The sequence below is a fragment of the Mesoplodon mirus genome, assembly GCF_964341445.2.
Source record: "Mesoplodon mirus genome assembly, chromosome: 20".
NCBI classification, from domain to species: domain Eukaryota; kingdom Metazoa; phylum Chordata; class Mammalia; order Artiodactyla; family Ziphiidae; genus Mesoplodon; species Mesoplodon mirus.
This window is the reverse complement of record NC_138996.1, coordinates 35,625,194-35,644,070: the sequence shown is the minus strand read 5'-3', so window position 1 is coordinate 35,644,070 and position 18,877 is coordinate 35,625,194. Positions and strand designations below refer to the sequence as shown.

Genomic DNA, 18,877 nt, shown 5'->3' with positions numbered 1-18,877 from the left:
CGCCTCCTTTCCGGTCCCCGGACACAAGCGAGCGCGCGCGCTCCCGCCGCCTGGACACACCCACCAGCGGGCGGGACGCGCCGAACCGGAGAGCCGGAGCCGCGCGGGGGCCCGCCCCTCCTCGCGCGGTCTGGCGCCGCCACCAATCAGCGACCAGCAAGGGAGGGGCGGGGCTTCGCCGCGGAAGGCTGGCTTCCTGGGCGCTGGCTTCCTCTCGTTCGGCCCGCGGCTCGCCCACCATCTTTTCCCCGCCCACCATCTTTTCCCCGCCCTTACGGCAGGTGCTGTGCGGCTGCGGCTTCCTGGGTGCTTAGGTTCCGTCCATTTGCACTTTAAACCGGCAGCGGGGCCAGGTAGTTTGATTTGTGTCCTGACGTGTCGCGTTTGGAAGCAGAGCTTTAGAAAGCGCTGAGTCTTCCTCTTTGTCAAACCTGGTCAAAGTTAGAACTTCGGCTTTTTGGGAGGGCGTGGGAGCCTTTACTTTCCACGCCCAACCTTAGACCAGTTCCTGTTAATGCTTTGCCTTCCAGCGGCTGCTAACGCTGTGTTAGCCGATAAGGATGCTGCTACCCAGTTTAAATAGTCCATTTAACAAGGTGTATCGGGGAGCTGAAAGGATGACCTCACTAGGTCCTTAGGATCAAAGGCGGTGGTGGCTGTGGAATCGCTATGTCGCACGAAGTATAAGTTTTATTTACGTAAAATATTTAATATGTATCATATATAAAGAAGATATGTGCTATAAAATACATAAACTTACAATTTAACATTAGCAAGCCATCAATACATAATGACCCTGAGGGGCCGTAGGGTTCATACAGTGCCAGTCCCTGAGCTTAAATATACTGTCTGCCAACACCTTTGTTCCTTTTGCAACGAGGCCTTTTTGTACTTATAAAAATGGGATTCAGAGGGCCCAGTAATCTGATGAAATTAATTCTTTTAAAAAATTCTCTGCCCGTAAGCCAGAAGAGTTTACGAACACCCGAGATACCTGCAAACCAGAAAGTGATGATATGATCCTGATGCTGGCTTACGTTGTCTATCGTTGAGCCCTTGCTTCTTTGCATTATTCATTAATCACTCAGTTTTCATACAGCCATGCAGTTAGAATTATTACTAAGTGCCTACTGTTCTAGGTAGAGTTTTAGGCTTTGAGAGTACAGGACTAATAAGGCAAAGTCCCTGCTAAACTGGAGCAAAGCCAAGTAATGAAAAGCGGATAGACTATGAACTAAGGAGAGATCCTTAGTTGAGTTAAAACCCTAAATTTTTATCTTCCAGGCAGCCAGAGGTTATTCAATAAAACAACAATTTATTGAATACTTAGCACAGTGCATAAACAAAACAATTAGGTATTCTTATTATAGAATGACTTAGAGAAGGGATGCTTGTTGTTACAGGTGTTGATGTCCAAGGAGAGTATTCTAAGAGATACGGGACTGCAAGTATGGGTTTATGTAAGAGATACCCAGCAGTCTGGTCCAGCTGAACAATGTATGTATAAAGCATTAGGTGGAAAAGAGTCTGGAAAGGTATATTAAGGGCCTTTTGTAGAAAACCTGGCCAAGGAGTTAGGATCTTATATCACAAGAAACTACATGTTAAACAAGAGTGGCATCACTGAACAGACAGCCATTTATAAGTTACATGTAGAGAGTAAATGCCTGAGGTTGACCACAAAGGGACAAAAAAAAGAAAGACCGATAGGGACATTTCAGAGTCAAAAATCTATGATTTAGCAATTGCTTAGATAGGAGTGTGTGCAAAATATGGTGGAAAGTAGATTGTGAAAGCACAAGTGAAATTAATATTATTATGACATCATGGCTTGAATTTGAGTGACTGAGAATTCCAAAACACAGGCAAGTCCACAATAGGAGCAGAATAGGGATGGGGTGGGGAATTCTCTTATTCTGTTGTAATTCTCCCATTGTTTCTTTGGATTGTCTAGATACTTAATCATACCATGTACATTAGAGAACACTTTACCTTTTCCTTTCCAGTTTTTAAATTTCCAATTGTATTCTCTTGTCCATCACAGTAGCTAATATTTCTAACAAAACCCTCAATAATGGAGATAATTGTCATCCTTTCATTTCTCCAGCAAGTAAGATAGTGGCTTTGTGATGTAAGTGTTGTGTGTGTGTGTGTATCATATTGATATCTAGGAAATATCCATTAATTCCTTTTTTATTGAGAAGTGATCTTTAACATGAATGAGTGTTGAATTATTTTCATATGTGTTTTCTGTATCTTTGGATGTGATCGCATAATTTTTCTCCCTAACTCTATGCCATAGACTGAATGTTTGTGACCCCACCCCCCAAATTCATATGTTGAAATCCTAACTCCGAGTGTGATGGTATTAAGAGATGGGGCCTCCAGTAGGTGATCAGGTCATGAGGGTGGAGCCCTCATGAATGGGATGAGTGCTCTTCTGAAAGAGACGCCAGAGAGCTCCCTTACCCCTTCCTTCATGTGGGGACTCAATGAGAAGACTACCAGTCTATGAACCAGGAAGCCGGCTCTCAGCAGACACTGAATCCACCGGCACCACGATCTTGGACTTCTGAGCCTCCAGAACTGTGAGAAATGAACTTCTGTTATTTATAAGCCACCCAGTCTATGGTAATTTGTTATAGCAGCCAGAACAAACTAAGACACTCTATTAATATGATGGATTATATGAACATATTTCCTAATATTGAACCATTGCACATTCCTGGAATAAACTCCACTTGGTCATGATGAATTAATTTTTAATATGATCTTGGGCTTTCTTTTCTAATTGTTCTTTTAAGTTTTTGCCATAAATATCCGTAAGTGAAATTGATCTGTGTTTTTCTTTTTTGGTCGTAATATTATACTCAGATTAGAAAATGAATTTGTAAGTTTTCCTTGTTTCTCTATGCACTAGGATATTTAAGTGGCACTTGGATGATCTGATCTTTAAAAATTGGGTAGAAATTACCTTGAGATGCTACTCTTCTTTTTTGATGGTTATTGATTGTTCAATGTAATTACCTATATGTGTGCTTTCTCCCTTTTTTATTATTTTAATTAGTATTTTTTCTTTGTTGAATTTTTTCAAAGAACTATCTTTTACATTTCCTAATTAATTCTACAGTTCCTTGTTTTCTTATTCATTAATTTTTGTTTTTAACATTATCAACTATTTCCATTCCACTTTTCCTTGGTTTTCTAGCTTTAAGGATTAGATATTTAATTGATATATTTTCATTTTTATTGTTATGATAACCACTTTAGCTGTATCCTAAAATTTTTGATCAGTTGTGTTTAAATTTTGTATTTCTCTTCTGAGGGGTAGCTTAATTGTGTGTGTGTGTGTGCGTGTGTGTGCATGCACGCATGAGCTACATTTCCAGGAGGAGGGACCTTTTTCCTTTTGATTGTTTTAAATTGATGTCTGATTTTATTTCATATAGACAGAGAATGTTGTTTCTACTCTTTGGATTATTGAGGTCTTCTTTGTGACCTAAAATGTCACTTTTGTGAATATTCAGTGTGCACTTGAAAAGGTTATATATTTTCTGCTAATGGTATACAGAGCTTGATATATATCTATGAGATCTATCTTATTGATTATGTTATCTATGTCTTTTTTAATCCTTACTAACTTTTTTGTTATCTTTGTTTTCTTGGATTGAGAGAGATGTGTTAAATTCTCCAAATTATTGTGTTTTTGTCTGTTTCTCCTCTCATCTTTATACTTTCTGCTTTATACAATTTGTTAAGTAATAGTATGTCTTCATCATGAATGGTAGTCTTTAGCATCATAAAGTATTCTTCTTTTACTCTTAATGCTCTTCGATCTGAGTTCTAGCTTGTCAGTTGCCAAGATTGCATGGAAGGAAATTGAGGCTCTTATTTATCTAAAATAATACTGTAGACCTCAGTTAAGGTTTAGCACTTTTTGACTGAATGTCTTCTCCTCTTTGATAATTTCTACTGAGAACCTGATGGCAGTTATGAGAGGAACAGTTGGAGGGCTTTGTCAGCACTTGAATAAATAGGGAGTGGTCAACCGGGGAAGACATGCTTAGTTATATTTTCCAAGAGTAGGAAGAACCACAGGATAAAGGTAAAGTTTCCATCTTCTTATTTGCAAATAATTATTCTTCTGTAACACTGAGCCAAGAAGAAGGAAGAGGAGTAACTTAGGGAATACTTTAAATAAAGCTGTGTGCACGTGGACAGTTAGGCTGTGGAAAAGGCAGATAAACCTAAAGAGACAGCATTGTAATCACATATGCTATTGTGTTCGGGATGTGTAAAGTGCCCCAGAAGCACCAGGCTACCCAAGGAAGTTGCTGCAGTGGAGTATGTTATGGGTCTGACCCACTGAGGACTCCCATTAGAACTACTTTTCATAAAGGGACTATAAATTATACTGTCCATCATGGAGAGTCATACATTTTTCTATCCCTTTCAATGTCCAGGACAGAACCTTGTACCTAGTAGATGCTCAAAAAATTCTAGTTGAATTGAGATGCCCTGAATCCATAAACTATATTTTTGAAGAATTTTCACAGAAAAAATATACATGTCATACACAAATAGCAAATATTTAAAGTACAAACTGGTAAAATGGTATCAAGTGAAAGCTAACTTGGATCTGAAGGCTGAGGACAAATTGTAGAAGGCTTGAATGCCAGGGGGATAAGTTTGAACATCATCCAGGAGACAGTTGGAACCTCTGGGAATTTTAGGTCATTTGAATATAAAGACCATGGGGTCTCGAGGTAGATAAGTAATTTCTTAGGGAAACATGAGACTGCTGGCGGGTAGACCAGGTGAGAGATTATCGCAGTAGTTCAGACGTGAGATGATGAGCATGTGAATCAAGGCGATGGCAGTGCAGATGGAGGGAAGGAGCAGTTACATCTGTGAATTTCCCTATAATTTCATCCAGAGCCTCTAGGTTTTTACTACACTGAGAGTATTTCCAAGGACTCTGGGAAATATCCGTATCAAGTCATTCAGCCCAAATTCCAATCCTGGCACCAATTCACTGGCATTTCATGGATGCAGTTTCATGGAGGACTGTTTCATGGATGAAGCCAGGAGATGTGAGACTCGTGGGTCAGAGACTAAGGACTTTGTTACTTGGGGCACAGCAAGCAGCACGAGCATCATGTTTGAATTGGTTCTTCTTGGCCTCCGAGTCCCTCAGGGGTGACACACAGGGCCCGGATGTCAGCTGTGCCCACACCATTTGCATTTCTGCTGAGGAGTGTTAAGCTTGAGGAACGTACCTTTTATAGCAAGCAGTCAGCAAGGAGGCATCACCACCTCCCTCAAGGTTGCCCACTGCAAATACAACTCGAGAAACGGCCTGAGTAAAGAGAAGTCAGGGCTTTGCATCGGTGGCGTACCCAGCAAAACATGCGTGAACACAGAGGTTCAAAGACTTCTCTCCCAGTGCGTGGATCCAAAAGTTGTATGTGTTTCAAATTGTGATAAATGACAAATAGCCTTCAAAAGGTTGTGCCCATTTACACTCCCAGGCACGGTTAACAACCATGGAGTTTTTGGTTTTTATGCTGAGCCGATTGCCAGTTTGCATTTCTGAATGTAAGGTTACAGATGAAATATGTTTGTCGCTCATTAGTATCTTCTGTGAATTGCCTCTCCAAAATTGTCAGCCCCCTTTCTGCTATGAAATGCTGTCTCTGCCACTTCCTTGATTTTTCTTGCCTGATTTTCAAGACCTCAGAGCTCTAAGTCCAGCCCACGTTGCCACATTTGTCTCTGCAACACTCACCTTCTCCCCTAGCTCCCAGGGCCTTCATCTGCCAGATTCCTTACGCCTTACCTCTTGTTCCCTTCATTTAGAACACTCGCCCCTTCTAGTCTCCCCCTCCACTTTCTTCCCATCTTTTAGGTTCCAACTCAGGCTTCCCTGCCTCTGCCAAATATTCCTTGACAAGTTCTACGTACCTAGATTTCACTGCTTTGAACTCTTTCAGAAACTTCTTTCCATAAACCAGAATTTATAACTTAATTTTATGTTATAATGAATTTTTATGGTTATATCATCTATGTCACCCTTACCTCCTAGGTTTGATTGCATGGATCTATGACTTCTTTTATACCCTATATAGAGCTTCTTGGAGTACATATTATATGTGTATTTAACCAAACAGATAGCTTCAAAACTATTTTTTTCAAGATATTTGTTTGGTTAATGACTATTAAATAGACCATGCCAGTCTTATAATTCTAGCAGTTCTATTCCTATGCATTTCTTTAAAGAGAGAAAACCAGAAAAACAAAACACTTAAGCAGAAGGAAAACCACTTACTGGGCATTTGAGGGAACAAAGGACTAGGTAATTTAAACAAAACAAAACAAAACTCGTGGGCTTCCCTGGTGGCGCAGTGGTTGAGAGTCCGCCTGCCAATGCAGGGAACACGGGCTCGTGCCCCGGTCCAGGAAGATCCCACATCCCGCGGAGCGGCTGGGCCCGTGAGCCATGGCCCCTGAGCCTGCGCGTCCGGAGCCTGTGCTCCGCAACAGGAGAGGCCACAACAGTGAGAGGCCCGCATACTGCCAAAAAAAAAAAAAAACTTGTTGCTTTCAGGTCATTTTGTGTCTGTTAAAGTTTTTCCAAGCATGACTCCTATGACACTAAGGAAACTTAAGAATATGTTTCCATTTTTGTTAGAGTATGTTCCGTTATTTTCCTTGTTACTTACATGAAAATTACCCGTTCAGCCCAGGGCCCTTGGAATGAAGCAAAGAAGCAAATGTTTCCACTCAGGAGGCTGTGGGGCTTTTATAAAGTTCATCGTCGGCCTCTAGAACATTCCTCCAAGCAGCCGCTCTTCCATACTTTTGTCCTTCCATTGTTGTCACTCTTTGAATCTCGGCTTTGCACTCTGGGTCTTCGTTCCTGTCTCGGGCCCTCCTTTCTCAGGCTTGCTTTTTGAACCTAGCCTTTCGGTCCACTGTCTTTGGCCCACCAGTGTGCGCTGACTGTTAGCCTGCATGACAGGTTAGTGCGTGGGTTCACAGCTGCCTGCCCCTCATGCACAGGCCAGAATAGTTTATGGAGCCTCCTTGGTCAGGGCATAGCGGTTAATTGGAAATTATCCCAGAGACCCTTGGTTTCTGTGGAGCTAAATGTCACCCTCCCAAGGAAAATGAAAAACAAGAAGTCCTTCCGTATTCTCTAGACAATCAAAGACATCCAGAAGTTATTGGGATACTTTGGATAGAATCGGCAGTTAACATCCACCTTCTCTGCTCATAGCATCTAGACAGCTGTCCTTGCAGGAAAGTGAGAAGCTGCTAGTGAAGCTGTGGCATTCTCTTAGTTGAAGAGCCTGGTCAGATTTTCTCTCTTCCTGGCCCCCCGCAGACTCACCCAGAAACCCACTGTTCCAACTGTATCTCTAACATGCTAGACATCTGGCCACTGGAAAATCCAGCTGCTAATCTGTATCACTGCAGTCACTGTACACACATCCCAAGGAAGCTTGTCACAGCCGAGGTAAAGGGGCCTGAGAAAGGGCTGTCAACCTCAGGCCAGCTTTGGGGCATCAGGTCCTAGTATGGAGTTGGCCCAGTACCCTGCTATTATGAATGCAGACCACCAAAGCTCTAAAGTAAGATCCAGAAATTCAGACCATGCCTGGTGAGGTTTATTACTTCTTGCTCCTTTGCATTCTCTTTAGTATAGAAAAGTTTCTAGATACCCACTGGCAAACAAAGCCAGCTGCACCTGGGATGGATATAAACGGGGAAAATAATTATGGGAACTCTGTAGAAGGGTTAACCCAATAGGCCTGAGACTGCTGTCCTTAGAAGTACCTGCTTGCAGGGTTGGCCCTTGGCTGGCATCTGGGGACTTGGCTGGGAAACGGTTCCCTGAACTGGTATAAAACTTCCCCTAAATGATAAAAGCGGCTCACTGTCCCTAGACTGTCAGTAGAACCAATGTGGTCCGTGCTACACCTGCCCTCCTTCTGAGAGTCTGGTACATGCTAGGCAGAGGGTGACTTCATGACGATTCCCATGTAGAAACCCTGGGCACTGAGTCGAACGCCTCCCTGGTGGACAGCACTGCACATGTGGTCACGGTCCCCAGCTGGAGGAAAATGGAGCACATCCTGTGTGACTCCACGGGGCAGGGGTGGGGTCCTGGACATCTGGGCCTGCTTCCCCCAGACGGCTTCCCATGCACAGTTGCCCTCAGCTGATCGTGTTTTGTAATCCTTTCAGTGTCTCATAAACCTTGGCTGTGAGCATGACTGTACACTGAGTCCTGTGTGTCCTTCTAGAGAATCACCAAAACTGAGGGGACCCCGACACAAGGACTATCTCCCCTGTCATGAATTTTCACATTTAGAAAGTCCTAAAGGATTTCTACCAAAACATACGGAAACAGCCCCAGTCTGTTTCGTAAGGGGAGCTGCTGTCGTTGTCTATGTTTTACCGTAAGTCCTGCACGTGCACTCGGTCTTGTGTTCCGGCCCGTGCTGCCCACACACTCTGACCTACCGCACCGGGCACTTACCCCACCGGGACTTCAGGTTCCCTGCCTTTGCCACTCTGCTCCCAGTGCCCGCCTTGGGCCCTGCTTGTCGTGCCAACTCATGCGAGCTCATTTGCCTGGGTTCTTGACCTTGAATTACCTGCTCAGTCCTGATTTTCACAGTCTTTTGCCTCCTCTCGTGTCCATGGCATTGGATGGAGATGCTTTCACTGCTTCTTCTTAATCACTGAGCGATGCAGCGGCCTCATCAGCTCATCTGATCGCCCAGCAAGAGGAATGAATTAGGCAAAATCCATAATTCCAGCCACGTTCATCATTCTTTGTGTGAACCCATAGCACCTTCATGCTCCTTGTTTATGTGTGTAAAGCTGAAAAGAATTTAAAATCAATATATATATGTAACAGAGAAGGTTAGAAAACTCAGAGTAATTCCTAAAACTGCTATTTTTTTCTGAGTTTTTTTTTTTAAGCTACTGAGAATACCTTAAAAAGTTAAAAATCCATGTAGAACTCTATTATTCCATCTTAGTAACTTACAAAAAAGGAATAAGGAAATATTTGAATTCTTTACATCCTTACTTTGAAAGGTCCATTCTGAAGAAAAAAAATTGTTTCAAGAGAACTTATTAGATTTTAGCTTCTGGGTGCTGGAGTATGTTCAAATTTTTTGCACTTTTACATTTCTATGAATCCTTATATTGGAAGGAAGTAAAAAATGCCATTCAAGGGATGTGAATGTACTACTAAAACTGGAATTCGTGAAGCACAGATTCTGCTTCTGTGGTTTAATCATGAGTCATATTGCATGCATCAGTTCATAAGTGTATGATATTGTAGGAGCATGTGGGGAAGCAAAGAACTTGTGACCTGGAATAAGATCTGTTAACAGACGCTGAGAAAATGATCGTGCCACGTGCACTGACTTAACCATATCAGCAGGCAAGACCCAGCGCCCCAAAGACAGCTGTGGTTCGGGTGACAATCAGCATATGGGATTTGAGTTGTACATGAACGCTTTGCGTGTCTTTCTGCCCTTATGATGCTCATTTGTATAAGACACGTTTCACTATAAGTTATCATATTTAGCAGTTGGTAGTTTTTGTGACAACCTTCCTGGGAAAGATCCCAAGTGATTCCTGACACCAAGATCCCTAGAAGAAAGTGGTGAAAGATGTCTTCCTTCTTTCCTCAAACAAATATAAAGAAAAAGCAAAACTTCAGTAAATCTACAAACTACATTTCTTCACTGTCTATCTTCATTGAGGCTTTGAACTTAGATATGGGTACAGAGAGGGACCCACATGACACTTGTACTTCTCTTTGGTTCAAAGGCTTACAGTGAACTTATAATTCTTCTACCAAGCCTAGAATTAATGTTTTTAAGGTAAGAATTATTTCTTATGTGTGTAACACCTTTGAAAATTTATTTAAAGGTTTAGGGAGAGAGTTGCTGAAATAAAACATGTAGATGATGGATATCTGAGAATATATCTTGATCATTTACATTAATTCTTAATGAAATAATTCCTGGTAAATCTTTTTTCTAAAGTTGGGTATTCTAGCCACATAGCCTTGATGTGTTACATGTACTCATTGGGCTTGATTTTCTGATTATAAGAGAAGCTTTGCAAAGCTGTACCCACATTTGCCCAGAACTGTTCTGGTTTAACCATGTTGTACTTGAAAATTTGTGATGGTATTTCATTTTCAAAAATGTCTTGGTTCGTAACAAGTTCTAAGATTATGCTACACATACAGCTGATGCTAAAGAATTTGGACTTTCTTCTTAGTACAGTGGGATGCAGTCTTTTTGCTCATTTTGTGTTAGTACAGCTATACGGATCTTACAGTTGCCCCACACTTTATCTTTTACCTACTCCCTTGTTTGTTCTTCTGCATCAAGCTAGAAAAATTTTCCTGAATTGCTCCCAAGGTCATCTAGCTTCAAATAACAGATAAAAGCCCATTTCTGCCTTTCCTGGGCCACTTGCATTTCTACAAGATTACTTCTCTCTGCCTGGATTTTTAATCCTGCCATTCAATTACTGTGTAAGCAATCTTGCTATGTTGTTATACACCATATCTCTGTGTTTTAAATATTCTTGCTTATGGCACTTCTTTTCACACATTTTCTAACTCATTTTGACTTATAGCCGTCCAGTCTGCTGAAAAGTATTCTGCTGTCCGCTTTCTGACCGTGGGCAGGTTATTGTGCCTTTCCTTTGTAAAATGGAGCTATGAACAGTACTATCTCATAGGGGTTCTATTAGTCTAGGGCTGCCGTAACAAAATACTACAGACTAGGTGGCTTCAACAACAGCAATTTATTTTCTCACAGTTTTGGAGGCTTTAAGTCCAAGATCAGCATGTGGTCAGTCAGGGTTTGTTTCTGGGGAGGCCTCTCTTCCTGGCTTGTAGACAGCCACCTTCTTGCTGTGTCCTCACATGGCCTTTTCCCTATGCGCCTGCAGAGAGAGAGCTCTCATGTCTCTTCCTCTTCTTAGAAGGACACCAGTCCTACTGGAGTAAGACCTCACATAACCTTTATTACTTCCTTATAAGCCGTATCTCCAAATACAGTTAGTTGCATTAGGGGTTAGAGCTTCAACCTATGATTTTGGGAGGAGACTCAATTCAGCTCATAACAGGAGTACCATGAGCAGTAAATGAGATATTCCATGAAAAGATGCTTGGAGTAGAGTTTCATATTCTATATTTTGATAATTTTAGGATATACTGAAATACATAAGATATTTCTGTATATTCTAAATTGATATAATAGTGCTCAATAAATGTTATCTGCTACTTTTTTTTTTTTTTTTTTTTTTTTGCGATATGCGGGCCTCCCACTGTTGTGGCCTCTCCCGTTGCAGAGCACAGGCTCTGGACGCACAGGCTCAGCGGCCATGGCTCACAGGCCCAGCCGCTCCGCGGCACGTGGGATCTTCCCGGACCAGGGCACGAACCCGCGTCCCCTGCATCGGCAGGCGGACTCTCAACCACTGCACCACCAGGGAAGCCCTATCTGCTACTTTTATGTTTATTATTTGTTTTTGTTCTTGTCTGTCCCTAAGACTTAGCTTTTTTATTTCATCCCTGCCCTCCTCTCTAAGTCAATCAATAGATCCAGGCTCTCAGCCGTTGGGTCGATCATGTACCAAACAGACTTTAACGAGTCGTTCTTCACCAAAATCAGTGATTCTTATATGTAAAATTTGAAACTGCTATTTACACTATCTACAGGAAAACAAAAACTTGGAATATGAGGTAGTTGCTTCAGTTGACCAGGGTGGAGTGGGGCAGTATTATATACAAAATTAATTGGGAAGAAAATGGTATCTTTGACACAAGTCATACTAAGTATTATCTGAGAGAATAATTCAATACAAACAGTGATAACGCTCGTGATTCTTGTCATGATCTGTTGACTCAGAAAAGAAAAAGGGTTTAATTTTTAGTGACTTAAGTACAGCTGATGCAATTATGATATATGCAATCTTGCTATTTTATTATCAACTGTATTCATCTCATTCATCACCTCTGGGTTTTAAATAGTAACTGCACTCATAATGTAGTTAAATGCTGCATTAATTCTCTATGAAATATATTATAGATCCACTCCAAGTGCTAGACCAGATACTCTTATGCCTTACAATGTGAAGTATCAGAGCCAAGGTAGTCAGGAACAATGGTTCCCAAATGTTGCTTCATCCATTGGCTGCAAAATAATTATCTGAGAGATTTGTTTAGATAAAGCTTTCTGGACCCACTGATTCAAATCTCTGAGGATGTGTCCTGCAGACTTCTCTCCCAATCAGACTCATTGCAAGGGCCCTAGCTTTCTAAGCACTAAAGCTCATGAACACCACCGGCATGTGTGGTCAGGTGGCACCTCACCATATTTACTCCTGAGATTCTTGAAACCTAAGAGTTTCATGGAAAATGATTTGAATGCTGCCCATATTTGTGGTTATAGATAGTAAGAAGGAGGGAACAGAAGGGGTCTAGGAAAGTCAGCATAGCAACGGAGAACAAGGAAGCTGATCAGGGAGATCACTGAAGCTTTATTCCCACTGGGGGAATAAAGCGTCCCTGATTTTCTCAGGCTAAATTGACATTTTTATATGAAGTATATATTCGACCTACACAATGCTTTTGTTCAGTCAATGCATTATGAGAATTAATAAGGTAATCTATTTCAAAGTTATTTGAAATGATAGCATTATATATATATAAAATCTCCAAATCCAATATTTATATATATATATGTTAGTAGTGTTTTTATTCTTAAATATAATAGTATATTAGACTATTTAAAACAAAATAGAATTCTTTGGTTAAGCCAACCGTGGCAAAGAGTAGGAGTCTTTTATGCATCATGAAACACTGGCTTAATGTTCCCATTGTGTTTTCTTTTAATATCTGATTGTTGTTATGCCAGGGAGATTTTGTCTCTTTAGAAGACTTGCTTTAATGAAAACGTGTTCATTATCTGCTTTATTGCTGCCTAAAACAACAATGTTTGGTAACAAGAGAATCTGTTAAAAAAAAAAAAGTTGAACAGTAGCAGGCAAATTCGCTGTTACTATTAAAAGGATTCAAATAGAGCCTCCTACCAGAGACTGTAATACATAGTTTCCAAAACTCTGCTTTGGAAGATACTAGCAAACAACCAATGCCAGTCCTCCCACTTCTGAAAATTCCTATGCAGAGCGATGAACTCTAGAAGCAAAGAGAACAGAAAATCCGAACACCAGCATCCTGAGCTTTTTGCCTCCTGAGGGCGGTGCCCACGCGTGCGCTCCCTGCCTCCGATTCATCTAGGAGTAAATTATTTGAAGACCCTGTGGAATTATAAAAGAAGCATTTCATTAGACTCTCAGTCCAGTGATGAGATCTGAGACACTCTAAATAAATCTCTCAAGCGGCACCCCTTTCCAGTGAACTCAGATAATCAATTATAGTTCCACTGAGAGAAAGGCTTTTTCTGACTTTGCCAAAAAGCAGGCTAACAGCTGATCCATTCCTGAAGACATTCGTGCAGATTCTCAGATAATCACTCTTCATAAGGAACATTCTAAGTCAAGCGTCTGCAATTCTTCGGTAATTTTTTTGGTGACTCCTAGATGAATCGGAGGCAATGATGACTGACATCCATGTTTGCAGACACGGGTGTGTGGCTTTGGGGGTGAGTGAAGCAGCCTGTAGAATCACAGCAGAGGCAGTGTCGTTTGGGTGGTCACTGGTAGCAGCAGTTCCTTCTAGATCGTGGTAGAAGGTCTGAGGTCAGATCAGGCGGCTGCTCCCAGGACCCTTCTGTGCTGTTTAAGAGCCCAGCACGCAGGCGGGTTTGTAGAGAGCATCACGGGCAACTCCTCAGAGGACTGACAGCCAAGGGCAGTCAGCGGGCGGCACCGCCAGCAGCTGGGAGAAGAAACGCTTCCGTCCTGAAGGGGAATCTGGGTGGCACATGACATCGGCCACTCTCCGTGGCCCTAAAACAGCGGTCACGCCCCCTGTGTCAGCACCATCTCATGCCCAGCCTCAGGCACAGCGGCCCTCCGTCAGGTCCTGGGAAGCCAGAATCCTGGACTGCCACAGGCCCCTGAGCCTCCTCTTCGGTGCCTGGCACCATCTCATGTGGCTGGCACACTCATTTTTCTGGACTCTGCTTAATCTTCTCTAAAAGGCGTGCCCTGGCTTCCCTGGCTGTAGGTCACCGGCGTTACTCTTTGTCACAGCACCGCCCTTTGTTTCCTACATTGCACCCATTGGCCTATTTATTTTTTAAGTCATTAGTATTCAGGTTCTCCACAAGAATATAAGCTCCATGACAAAAGGGAAAACTGTTTTGCTCACACTTGTTTCCCCGAAATCTAACATGGTGCTGGCACATAGTAGACACTCGATAAGTTTTACTGAATGAATGGATATAAATCCTCATCCCACGTTTTCTGCTGTGGAAGCTTCGCGATTGCCTAGCTGAGATGATCAGTAAGACAGGCTCCATCGTGCCGCAGTAACATGTTAACCTCGGTGACCCAAAGCCCAGAGGGCCTCCTGCCCCCTCTCTGAGTCCTGCTGGGGACACATGCTGCCCTCACTCAGGTTCCCAGGCCAAGTGAGGCTTGGTCTCCTGGCTTCGTATTTGCTGAGGCAAGAAGGAGGGCAAGTGGCCGACTGTGCGCCTCGTCCCGGAAGTGACATGTATCCGCTCCCACGTCGCCTGTCAGAGCGAGTCATGTGGTCCTGCCCCGGTCCAGAGGCTGCGTGGATTCCACATCAACCCTTGTCTTGCAGACATTGGCCAGAGGCCTCTGGAATCTCATCTGTTCACAGCAGTTAACACAGTTTTGACTTCAGTGATGAAACTGTATTTTTATTTCTGGTCAGGTCTTAATATGTATGGCAGGTCTGGGCACATCTCATGACAGTATTCACGAGAAGCCATTGTGAGACACAAGTGGTGTTACCGGGCATTGCCCAGCGCCGACACCAAAACCCCCATGGAAATAAAGAACTTAAGAAAACCCATTCGTATTTGAGAATCGCTCCGACCGAGGAAAAATAAGACCTGCTTTAGCAATCCTTTTACAAAGTTACTCCACGAATTCCTAATTTTATCTCAAATCTGTAACAAATATTTTTATCGTTTGGATTGTCAGAAAATATAATTTGTGGCATTATTTCTTTAGATGTGTTGAGTTGAGTTTAAGGAATTTGTGGCAAGTATCTTTTCCAAGTTATCAACCAACTGTGTGTGTGTGTGTGTGAACACATGTGTGTTCACGTGTACTGAGAGTTGTATGTATTTCAGGGACATTGTAGCAGTGATTAGCACTAATAATGTATCAAAGCAACTTTAAAGCGATGATTGAATGTATAATAATTACTACAGTAACTTACTAGAAAAGCACAATATTGTTGCCATTAATTATAATATCAATAGCAGTAAGCAAATTAATGATTGAGCTTTCCCAACTAATGAGTTATTCAGGTACAAGGTTGAGAAAGAAGAAAGAAATGGGTTAAAAGCAGAGCTTGAGATATAGGCATGTGGTTACTGGAAAGCATACCTGGCTGAAGAAAACTTAAATGATAATTGCCTTACAAGGTCACCTCACACAGTTATACAAGGCGTAAAACATAAATCTGATTAGGAAACTTCGCCAGGAGTTTATTGATGAAACAAAGCTACACTCCACTAAGGCTGAGTGCATTTTGACCTAGCCAGACATAATTGATAAAGTGGATTATCGTGAGATAAAACTGAGGAAGCAAAAAGCCTCAAGACTCCATGTATTAAAAAGTTTCTAAAAGGGGATATTGTAGGATATTTATTCCAATTAAACTGCTGTTGAATAAAGCTGCCCCCTTTTGACTGTGACCTGATTATGGTAATTCTGTGCTGGCGATTTATGATGTATTTTTATGTCTACATGCAGAAGTGAAAGAGAAAAATGGATCAGCAATTGATAATTATATTTATGACTCATAACTGACCAACAAGTATCATTTTTACCAGTCACAGTAGTCTCAAGAATTCAAAGCCTACTCTTTATCTTCCCAACTTCCTTCAAATAATATTTACTGGTTTTTTTGTCCTTGGGAAACCTATGGATCAAAATTTGGGTGTAATTTCTCTTTAATGTTCAAGCCCAGGAACCTGTTTTAAGAGAAGAATGCAGCCTCCACGCGGACAAAGACTGTCTTGTTTACCACCATATGCCCAGATAACATGTAGAGGCCCTCAGTGAATATATTTTTATTGAACAATGGATATCACAGAGATTTGATGGAGTTAGACCCGGATCTTTCTATAATAATAAAAAGATAATTTTATCAAAGACTTTTCTTTTCTCTGCCTTGTTTGTTTGTTTACTTTTAGTGCTACTCAACCCAGCAACAGAAACTCAAGTGCAAAGAATCACTTTCCTACTTTTTATGGATATTGCAATTGTTTGTTAAACTCCAAGAATCAACGCCTATTCCTCTATTACGTGTATTGAAAAAAAAATGCTTCAGGTATTCTGAACAGCCTTTATTTCAAAGGACGTAGGCGTAACCATTTTAATAAATATTATTGATTTATTGAGTGAGTGACATAGAGCTTTACCTTCATTCCCTCATTCTTCTGCGTGCGGATCATGCTTAAAAAGTCAAAATAACTTTGAGTGTAATTCCTCTCCTATTCTTCCAGTGCTTTGAGAGATTCTAAACATGCTTAAAGCTTAACAGGGACTCTTTGGAGGGGAATACTTCTTCTGAACTCCTGATGCCTTTTCCTAGGTAGAGACACTCAGGTGATCTCTCTCCCCCCTTTCCCTCCCCTGCACTGAGAGACTACTCTGATTGCTAAGTGTTAGGGAGAAAAATCTGGGCACGCTCCCCAGCATTCCATGTTCTACCTCTTGGGAGCTAGCTTCTTCCCAGGAGGAGGCATCTCTGCTGCCCCGTCCGGGGCACACTCTTCCCTGCCTTGCAGAGCGGTCTAATTCCATCCAGGATTGCCAGCAGTTGGGTGGATAAATGTTCCTAATTCCTAGAGTAAATGGATGGTATGTTTCAACCTAGCCTCTCTGGGTAATAAAGGTGATACATTGCCCCCCATCTTCCTAACTATTTGTCTTGTTCCTTGAGGAGGGATAAAAGGTGTTATTTACTGGACGCCCTCAAGCCTTCGTCATTTTGTTACATTGGCTGGGATCCCTGAGAAATAAGTGAGAAGGAACAAAACCCAACACGGAGTTGTCACAGCCTGGGCTTGGGGCTTGGACTTCCTGTGGGGCAGGGCATGTTGGCCTGATGTCAGGGACAACTCACCCTGTAGACACAGTAAGCATGGCGCCTAAAGCCACGATCCTTTCAGGGGCCCCTGAAAGTGCTTTCATTTCTTTTCAAATCTGAAGAACAGAAAGAGATCTAATCCAGTTTGGATTCGTCTTTATACCAATGCAGTCATAAAACATAATTTTTGATAAATTTGTAATAATTTTTTTTAATTTCAGAGAAGTGGTCCCTGAAGGCATGGTGCCTAGGGTCCACAAAAGACATAAAGCAGCCATGCTGGGGTGGCCTTCAGGAGCTTTTCTTAGACTGGTCAGCTGCCCACAGTGGTGCACTCAGCTTCTCACTGCTCCGACTAAGTTACTCTGGCCGTGTGGACGTTGCCCCCGCTGGGGGTGTGCAGCTGTGACCTCTCTATTCTGCTCACGGGTGAGGGGCTTCTCCTAATAAAGCTAGAACTGCAAGTAGGGGAGGCCCTGAGCAAACAGCAGCCGGTCAGCGTCTTTCTGAAACGAAGGCACAAGGACATCAGCACAGGTGCAGTCTCGGGGTACAGGTCACTACAGCTTGCCCCCGAGGTACACCCGGCAAACATTTGCAGAGTGTGGGACCTCAGCGATGATAGTGCGACACGAGCCGGAAGGAGCATTCATTATAGAGAAACAGGTCTTTCTGGAAAGAGACCTTGTAGGTACTAGAAGACAGAATGTATCTGCTGCTTTCAGAAGGTAGGATAGCTGATTGCTGTGCTCCCACAAAACACTAGAAACGTTTTAGAATTAAAATTGAGATGCCCCGATCTACATTTAGGTGCAAGCTGGTCCAAGGAACAATAACCTTGAATTCATGTGGCTTATCCATGGGATTAAATATAAAAATACTCAAAGATTCAATAGATAAACTTCAGAGGAACAGAGTAGCATGAAGACTAGAACCAAGCCGCTGATCCAACCTGTGCCCCCAGACTGAAGAAACATGCTTGGGGTTCTAGAATTCACAGTGGAGCAAAGAAAGCACCTGGAGAAATTCATAAAGGCCTCCCCAGGCCTCTCAGGAAACAGGCATTAAAAATCCCCAAAGTAGCTTTCAGTTCAGCAGTTTGTTGAGGGTGATTTTCCAGTTGGAGCAAATGTGGAGGACTTGCTGGACACTTTGTCTGAGGTACAAGTCTCTTAAACCTAAGCAATTCCACAAGAAAAGACAGTGGCAGCAGCCTCGGTGGCACAAGACTAAAAGTGTCTGCTCACAAGAAACTGTTAGGACCAGCCCCCTGGGGGGCTCACACACACAGCCCAGAGTGCCCACGTGTGAGGCTCAAGGGAAAATGGAAAGGACGATGTTTCACTGGGTGGACAGAAAAGTACCGCAAACAAGATCCCGCAACTGGAACCGTCTCCGCTGCAAACTCTGAATCTCTGCAAAAAGATTTCAGTGTCACAAATGTCACTCTGAGAAAGAAGAGTGTATATGGGTGGGCTTTTCCTTCCAGACGTAATAATTCCACAGTACACGAACTCAGCTCTTGCTGACACATGTCTTCTCTTTAAGTTCACAGCATAGATGTAC

At 42.4% G+C, this 18,877-nt stretch overlaps 1 protein-coding gene across 2 annotated transcripts in view; it reads left to right on the top strand.

Moving 5' to 3' along the window:
• ASB5 (ankyrin repeat and SOCS box containing 5) overlaps positions 1-18,877 on the top strand; it is a gene marked incomplete at its 5' end in the record, with an annotated part of 94,799 nt that overhangs the window by 11,831 nt on the left and 64,091 nt on the right. Inside the window, one exon of one of the 2 annotated variants that reach the window (XM_082608565.1) lies at positions 85-2,588. The exons of the other annotated variant lie outside the window; for it this stretch is intronic. Within the exon in view, the coding sequence (XP_082464691.1) occupies positions 2,512-2,588 (77 nt within the window). Of the gene's footprint in view, positions 1-84; positions 2,589-18,877 lie in introns of those variants that run through there. 2 annotated transcript variants of the gene reach the window in all.